The sequence below is a fragment of the Camponotus floridanus genome, unplaced genomic scaffold, assembly GCF_003227725.1.
Source record: "Camponotus floridanus strain SB8 unplaced genomic scaffold, Cflo_v7.5 scaffold109, whole genome shotgun sequence".
Classification (NCBI taxonomy): Eukaryota; Metazoa; Arthropoda; class Insecta; order Hymenoptera; family Formicidae; genus Camponotus; species Camponotus floridanus.
Window position 1 is genome coordinate 676698 of NW_020229225.1, and position 9629 is coordinate 686326.

Below are 9629 nucleotides of genomic sequence, written 5' to 3' on the forward strand. Positions count from 1 at the left end.
GCAAATTATGTTTTAAGACTAATCGTGTTTTACAAAAATTATAATATACGAAGCGTTTCTCACCACACTTTATTACTCGAGAGTCACTGTGCGAATGATGACAAAGCGGTAACGTTTAGAACACTATTGTTTATATTTTATATTGCCAAAGTCGAACGCCGTGTTATCGATAATTTGTTGCTGAAATATTTTTATATTATATATATTATAAAATATACATTAATGCGGAATATTTAAAGTATTGGTCGAAATATATTTAATTCTAATATTATATTCTAATATTATATAGAAATATTGTAATAAGTTTCGATGATCGAAATATCGCAACATAATCTCTTATCCTCTTTTATGTATAACATGTTTTAATTAAATCGCGGAAATGAATGATTGCGATACGATAAAGATTTATCGTTCCAATACAGTTTCATGTCGTCAATTAATTTTTAATTAATTAACATTTATTAATATTCATAGCAAATTATGTTTCAAGACTAATCATAATCGTGTTTAACAAGAAAAATTATAATATACAAAGCGTTTTTCACCATTACTTTATTACTCTAGAGTCACCGTGCAACTGTTAACAAAGCGGTAACGTATAAAGCACTGTTTATATTTTATATTGCCAAAGTCGAACGCCGTGTTATCGATAATTAATTGCCGAATATTTTTATATTATAAAATATACATTAGCGTGGAATATTAAATTATAAAAGTATTTTTATTTATTGATTAAAATTGATTATTTATCATACAATTCACAAAGCTTTTGTTATGCTAATTATTTGCATATATAATTCAATTGTTTTACTTTGTGTTCTCTCACAATCTCCCCTTCCCAAATTATATTTAGATTGTTAAGTAAAACGATAAAGTAAAACGGATAAAATATATCTGTGATTCTAAGTAATAAAATAATAATTATTGTCCGGAAAGATCGCAACAATCTAAGTGATGATTTAATATTTTGCATCATCATTCATTCGATTCTCGATTAAAATGTATATTGTTTAATTATAACAATAAGGATTGAGAAAATTTAAAGCATTGGTCGAAATATAGCTAATTCAAGTATTGTAAAAGAAATTTTATAATAATCAGTGATGGATATCATAACATAATTAAATCTTTATCCTGTTTTACGTACCCCGTGTTTCAATTTTTATGCAGTAATAAATGATGCGATACGATAAAGCTTTATCGTTGTGATACAGTTTCATGTCGTTAATTAATTTTTGTCAATATTTATAGCAAATTATGTTTTAATATTAATCGTAATCGTTTATAAAAAATTATAGTATACGAAACGTTTCTTACCACTACTTTATTATTCGAAAGCCATCGTGCGAATGATGACAAAGCGGTAACGTACAGCGCGCTACTGTTTATATTTTATATTGCCAAAGTCGAACGCCGCGTTATCGATAGTTTGTTGCTGAATATTTTTATATTATATATATTATAAAATATACATTAATGCGGAATATTAAATTATGGAAGTATTTTAATTTATTGATTAAAATTCATTATTTATTAAACAATTTATCACGAATCTTTTCGTTATGTTAATTATTTGCATCTTTAATTCAATTGTTTTACTTCGTGTTCTTTCACAATCCAAATTATATTTAGATTGTCAAGAACGATAAAGTGATTCGGATGAAATATATTTGTGACTCTAATAGTATTAAAATAATAATTATTGTCCTAAAGATTGCAATCATCAAAGCGATTATTTAATATCTTGGATTCCTATCATTTAATCGATTCTCGATTAAATTGTATATTGTTTAATTAACAAGGAGAAAATGTAAATCATTGATCGAAATATATTTAATTCTAATATTGTTAAAGAAATATAATAAGCATTGATGATCGGAATATTATATTTAATTCTCTTATCACCTTTTATATATCCCCTGTTTTAATTTTTAATCATGGTAGTGAATGATGACGATTCGATAAATATTTATCGTTGCGATACAGTTTCATATAGCGCGCTACTGTTTATACTTTATTTTGCCAAAGTCGAACGCCGCGTTATCGATAATTTGTTGTCGAAATATTTTTATATTTTATATATTATAAATATACATTAACGCGGAATATTAAATTATGGAAGTATTTTAATTTATTGATTAAAATTCATTATTTATTAAACAATTTATCACGGATCTTTTCGTTATGTTAATTATTTGCATCTATAATTCGATTGTTTTACTTCGTGTTTTTTCACTATCCAAATTATATTTAGATTGTCAAGAACGATAAACTGACACGGATGAAATATATTTGTGACTCTAAGTATTAAAATAATTATTATATCGTAATCCTACAATCTCTCTCTCTTATAATTTAATCGAGAATCGATTAAATAATAGGAATCCAAGATATTATTAATTAATCACTTTAATGATTGCGATCTTCACGGACAATAATTATTATTTTAACACTTAGAATCACAAATATATTTCACCCGTATCACTTTAGCATTCTTGGCAATCTAAATATAATTTGGATTGTGAGAGAACACGAAATAAAACAATCGAATTATAAATGCAAATAATTAACATAACGAAAAAGTCCGTGATAAATTGTTTAATAAATAATGCGTGCTACTGTTTATATTTTATATTGCCAAAGTCGAACGCCGCGTTATCGATAATTACGTGACATTTATTATTAATAATAGATATGCAACAATAGAATTTAATAAGTTTTATATAACGTAAATAATCGTGAAAGAAGAAAAAGAATCATTAATAAAATTATTGATCGTTTCTTCGACTGTAAAAGAAAGTATTTGGATTACTGGCGCATTTTGTGTATATTATCAAAGGAAATATTCAAAATGAATAGAATACTTCGAAATCAACAATTAAATTACTAAATAAATTGCGATTTAAAATTCGCGAGAAAACTCGACGATTAAATAAATCGACAATAATTGGAATATTCGATTGCAGATGTGCGAATTAATAATAAATTTATAAAAAAATTAATATATGTATAACACTTATCATATTACAAGTTATTTCATTATAATAATTAATCATTTGGCTTTACATTAAGCTTAAAAACAATATCTACAACAAATTCTATAATGAACGAGCTATAAGAAATTAGAATAAGGTAAGTGAATAAGATAAATACGTGTTATAAGAATAAATTAGCATCAGATGTAATTGTTAGAATTTTTAATGTTCTTTTCAATAAATTAGATAAAATTACAAGAGTGATCTTTTCTCGATCTTCTTTCTTTATAATATACTGTAATGTTTTCGCGATGAATGCAATACATTTCAAACGAATTTATTAAAAATTATTTAATCTATACCAGCTCATCCATTTTAAGGCAACAGATTTATCTACACAATCTCTACTATACAATCTCTACCGTTACCTTAAAATTAAATAAAAGTTTTTAATCACTCACCACGGCATTAATGTGCAGCAGCGGAGTTATCGTTATCCATTATTATTGTTGTCGTTAAAACTACGTCTAAAACATACAAATATAAAATTCATTTATAACAAGGCTGCGGAATTTCATATTCGGTGTGTAAAATAATAAGCAGATATAAATACATATGGGAAGATTTTATAAATTTTAAAATTATTTTTTAAATAGAAATTTTCATATTTATAAAAATCTTTCTCTCTAATTTTCTGTTTAATTCCTTTAAATTATAAGAACCAATTATTATGCGTACGATTTATAACAATTGATATACAAATAATAAATATTCACCATCAGGTTGCTCCACCGATGCAAGATGCCTCTCCCAGGCTCCTCCTCCTCTCATGTTGTTGGCGCGCGATACTTTGACGACACTCCCGCACTCGCGAGCGATATTTTTATATCGCTATTTTCGTTATTTTACGCGCGATACTGAACGACACTCCCGCACTATTCGATATGATTAAAAATTTTCTGTTTTGTCGCGCGATGTATATATTTAATATATATATACTTTAAACGGCACTCCCGGTTTCGGTACGAGCGAAAATCCCGTTTCACACAAGAGTCATCTTCGAGTTAAGGGTCCGGCTCTTTTGTTTCAATTTTTATTTTTCAATAACGAAGGATCGCGTTTCGATGGATGTATCATCGCCATATAGTTTCATGTTATTCATTAAGAGTTAATTAATTGTTAATTGTAATAGTCGTAGCGAATTATATGTCGATATTAATCGCGATCGCACTGTTAGAAAAAGAATTCAATAATACGAAGTGTTCCGTATCACTACTTTACTACTCGAATATCGCCGTGCGAATGATACAAGGTCTTCGCCTATGTAAACAATACAGCGCTACGTCATCAAGGCCGAACGTCGTGTTATTGACCTCGCTGCCGAAATATTTAACGCGTACTATGACGTAACATATACGAAAATTGAATTTATATACAAGTATATTTTTAAAATCACACACACATGTACACACAGATTAATTATTTATTAAACGATTAATATACATCACAAGGCTTTCTATTACGTTAATTATTCGATTTTGCCATTCGATCAACGAAATATTCTTAATTATAAATATTAAAAGAATAATAATTATTGTTCCTAAGGATTGCAACAAAATGATAATTTATAATTTTGATTCCGGTCACACATCGATTCTTAATTGCATTCGATTCTATTTTTAATTAAATGAACACATCACGCGAAATACGTGTTTCGAAATTATATTCTCATTATATTCCAATCGTATAATCGAGTATTTCGAATAATGCAAAGAGCAATGATCAAATCAACTATTTATTAATAATAAAATTGTAACTTACGAATGTATTCCGTTTATCCCTACGTTAACATCGCGGCAACAATGAATAAACTTTTAAAATAAATAATCAGTATATCGAAACAGTTTTACCGATTTAATTACTGATATAAAAACCGATCAATTGACCAGTTGGTGAAACTGTTTCAATATACTGGTTATTTTCTTAAAAGAATTGTTATATGACGAATTGATATATTATTTTTACGCGCGTCACGCGTTCGAACTCAATTTTGACTTCTCGCGGGAAGACTCGAATCGTTCGTCGAGAATCGATCCTTCAAAACGCGATGTTCTGTATAATTTTTACAATTAGTGATTATTAATTTGTACGAGTTTTTATTTACACAGCGAGTGGCGCGATTTGATTTTGATTTTAATTAATGTCGAGTGAGTCATAACTTTTTGAGATATATTGCATTATTATCACGTAGCAAAATGACAAAAGGCTTGGTGTAATGTCGCGAGTGTTGTACAAAGCGTAAATTGCTGTATAATCGTATTGCTGATTAGTGTGTAATTACTTTTTTTGAATATCAAGTGAATATCATAAAGCAGAAATTTATTAATACATGTGTAGAATTTGTCAAATTAATCACTGATTCTTTTGAAGTTTTTATAACTATAAAGTTTTTATAACTAGTTTTTATAACTATAAGATTCGAAAAATATAGATGTTGCAATATATTTTAAGTCTCTTCCTTTATATAAAATATAAAGAATTCATATGTTCCATTTTAATATAGCTAACATTATTTTTATATATTTTTATTATAATTTTTATTTAATTTAAAATTTATTTTTATTTAATTTAATTAAAAATTTTTTTACTTTCTTGTTTTATATTAATTTTTATTTTTCAATTTTTAAATAAATTTTTAACTTTTTAATATTATTATTTTTGAAAATTAAAACAACTATTTTGTATAACTTTTTCAATTAAAATATTTGTATAATATTTTCAATTAAAATATTTCTATTTAACTTGTACAAGTTTTCTTCCTTGTACTTCTATTTATCTTGTACAAATTTTTATTCTTAGTTGGCACAATTTTTTTATATCACTACTTTTGTAGACAATATGAAAGTTGAATATAATTAGTTCATAAACTTGGCGCCCTTTTTTTACCTTTTTTTAAGAAGGTAAGTTTTTGAGGATTATATCACTTCTTTTTTTAGTCTAATTTGCTAAGAGATATTATATTAAAAGAAGTATATATATATATTATATTAAAAGAAGTATATATATACATATATATATACATGTATATATATACATATGTATATATATATATATATATATATATATATATATAGCTTTTATTAACAATATAACTAAATAACTACAGTAAGTACAGACGCGGAATTTTAAATTATAAAGGTATATTTTATTTTAAATTAATTATTAAACGATTGATCACGGAACCTTTTGTTATGTTAATGATTTGAATTTATTCGATTGGTTTATCGCGCTTTCCTGAAGTCAAACTTTTAATGATAATAATAATAATTTTATAATAAATTTTACAATATTTAGTTTTGTACTTTAAAAGACTTACTTAGTGCAAACTAAATAAATAAATAAATAAATAAATAAATGATGTTGAGAAAAGAAAAAGAAATACATAAATAAATAAATAAATAAATAATAGTGTGAAAAGAGAGAACATACTAATATTTTTATATAATAAATTATTATTATATTTATATATAATCAATTATTATTATATTTACAATTAAATTATTTACATTTTTATTTCTATTATTTATATTATTAGAGGAACATATGTATATGTTATCCTCTGAGAACATTCGTGGACATTGGCTTTGTAGTTCATATCCACGTTTTCAATGTCCATAGAGGGAGTATCGCTTTCAAGGATCACCTAAAGGCCGTAGCACACACTTTTGCATAAGTGCATAACCATAAGCATAAGAAATTTGATTGGTTCATTTTCTTATGCATATACTTGGAGACCAATCAATTTTCCTTATACTTATGGTTATGCGTTTATGCAAAAGTGTGTGCTGCGGCCTTAAAAGCAGGCCATAACATCTCAGTCTAGATCTCAGTCTTCTCTCTGGTTTGTCTCTCTATGTTATTTGGACTGTTTCATGGATGTATTTACAGATTAAGATTATGATAAGGTTAAGATTATGCATAAAATTGGCGCCAACTCGACGACGCCTATTATGTTTAATCACAGACTTCTATATAATACACATATAGAAGTCTGTTTGTTTAATAAACGTGTATCTAATATTTTGATTGAACTTGTTCGCAGTGTCTGATAAAATAATCGCGATATCACATAATGGTTCGACGAAAATCCGTACCCAGGTTTATATCCCTCGATATTGTTAATATTTGCAAAACTTATCTTAACTGTGTGTGTTATGGTTTTCGTTAATTTCAGAATTTCCTTTATTTATTGTGATTATTTTCTATAGTCAACATAAATATAACATTAAAAGTACTTAATTGCTAATAATATTGTAGTATTGTATTGTCTGATAAAAATTTAATAATTTAATTTATTGTTCATTAATCAGCGTTGATTTCTGTTATTTTACATATCTTGATAGTTTAATATAAATACATATTTATTATTTCAGAACATTTCCATCTGAAGCGGAAGGAACAGAAAGAAACAGGGTAAATGACATTTACATTAATTATATATACATTTGTGTGTATATATATAAATTATTAAATTATATTCCCAATTATTATAAATAGGTAGTATGTCACTATTAAAATGCTGTCATCTAATATTTGCTTGTTATTGTTTAGACAAATGTAATAGTGAACAAACGCAAAAGGAAAAGCCGCGTACTGCAAGAAATTAAGCATCTAAGGAGGACTACGCACTTTCTTATACCCAGACTGCCTTTCTCACGATTAATCAGACAAATTATGCTGGACTTATTTCCAAGACAAGAAATCAACAAGTAAATATTTTTTTTAATTTTTATATGATCATTAAGTTAATTTCTATTAGTTTTTATCATTTTTTTATTAACTATGATTTCCTTGAGTTTACATCTTTTTTTATTTGAAGATATAATTGTGTTATTAATTAAAAAGAATTTTATCTTTTTACATGCATATGCATTGAACGCTCCATGTATGAAACATGTAATAAATTATAATATATATGTATACATACCTCTTGTAGTTAATATTTTTGCAGAATATGCTCTATCCTTCTCAATTATATATATATATAATATATTAGTATATATAAAATATAATAAAATATATATTTCATAGAATATTTTTATATTATAATAAATCTGTATACTAATTTTTTTATACTAAAGTTATAGATATTACTAAATTGAATTATAAAAAAAGAAAAAAAGAATTTACAAAGACTATTATATAGATGCTTAATGGAATCCATACAGTAAATGATAGATTAAAGATATGTAGATGTGATTAGAACTAATTTACAGGATACAAGCTACTGCCTCGAAGCCTTACAAGAGGCAACAGAGATGTACATCGTACAATCTTCGAAGATGCATTACTGTTGGCGTTGCACGCCAAACGGGTTACTCTTATGCGACACGATATGGTTTTAATGCGCAGATTGAGAGGCCGCTCAGATATTATCAATAGATAAAAATCTTATATTTTTTAGGTAAAATTTAATATATGTATCTTTTTTTCTACAATTAGAATTTTAAAAACTTTATTTTTTAACATTAAATTAAATTTTAATAATGAAAAGAAGAGATACATACTAATTATATAAAACCTTGTAAAGTTTTGACGATATTATTTTTAATAGATGAAAATTTGCTTCATGCTATTACGTTTAATTAATTAAATGGACAGTATAAAATATGAAACACTGAAATATGGGAACATATTATATTTAAGGATTGTCATAATGACTAATGAAAAGTATACGAATTAAACATATTTATTATATTAATATAAAAGCTATGTTTTGATATTTTTGATAAAAAAAACGAATAAAAAATTCAATTTCCAATGAACGCGATTTTTTCATGCAATATTTCCTCGAGGCATTCGAAAAAGGGAGTTGGAGAGAAGCAAAATAAAATTTTTAGCGAAATATTATTTCGCTAAATAAAATTTATTTTTACGAAACATTCAAATATCTCGATAAAACTCGTAACTTTACGAAACTTGGGTAAAATATACAGTTTTGCTATAATCAGGCGGATTTCTCTTAAACTACGAATATCGAAGCGTTGCCATTTCGATTCTCGGTGAGAATCGAATATCAGCGATTGATACGATAAAAAAAACAATGTTAAATAATAAAATATCGCGCGACTTGAAAAACGATTACGATTCTATATCGGCTGTTCGGTAATAATGTGTATATGCGCTAATGCCTCTTACCATTTTTTTTTTCTGAGTGACGATATTAAAATGTCAATAATCACAATCAATTGAAAACAGAGATTTTAGATAGGAAAGTAGGAATCGTGTAAACTTGATGGTAAAAGCTTTTTTTTTTAATTAATTTTAGATGGGTTCTATTTTTAATGGAATCTTAATTCAAAGTATAGCTACCAAGATATTAAATTCGAAAATATTCTTAAGAGCTGCAACAAAAAAAAACACGCGGTGATACATTAATTAAATATTATAAGAAATAATTCTTTTTTATTTATCGACTTCTTAAAGATCTTCTCAGTTTTCAAAAAGGAATGATCGCTTGTTCACGAGTTACTACCGAACATTCCGTACGCTTGTATATATGTTTCTGGTATTAGCTGCGACAAGAACAACCATAATTCCGTGACTATGCCGAGTCATACGTGGATTCTAATAGAGAAGAACTGTCTAGAAAAA

At 26.2% G+C, this 9629-nt stretch overlaps 1 protein-coding gene across 1 annotated transcript; it reads left to right on the forward strand.

The window, feature by feature from the left end:
• Positions 1-6947: 6947 nt before the first annotated feature.
• On the forward strand, positions 6948-8417 carry LOC112639272. The gene is made up of 4 exons (XM_025412664.1): positions 6948-7133; positions 7409-7448; positions 7587-7744; positions 8252-8417. The coding sequence occupies exons 1-4, from the start codon at positions 7108-7110 to the stop codon at positions 8415-8417; spliced, it is 390 nt and encodes a 129-aa protein (XP_025268449.1). The 5' UTR covers positions 6948-7107.
• Positions 8418-9629: the final 1212 nt, after the last annotated feature.

Bases quoted from the DNA above. Each gene is read 5' to 3' on its own strand.
- LOC112639272 (XM_025412664.1), top strand. From the start codon at position 7,108: ATGGTTCGACGAAAATCCGTACCCAG. The intron at 7,134-7,408 runs GTTTATATCCCT...TTATTATTTCAG, and splicing joins CGACGAAAATCCGTACCCAG to AACATTTCCATCTGAAGCGG. The intron at 7,449-7,586 runs GTAAATGACATT...GTTATTGTTTAG, and splicing joins AAGGAACAGAAAGAAACAGG to ACAAATGTAATAGTGAACAA.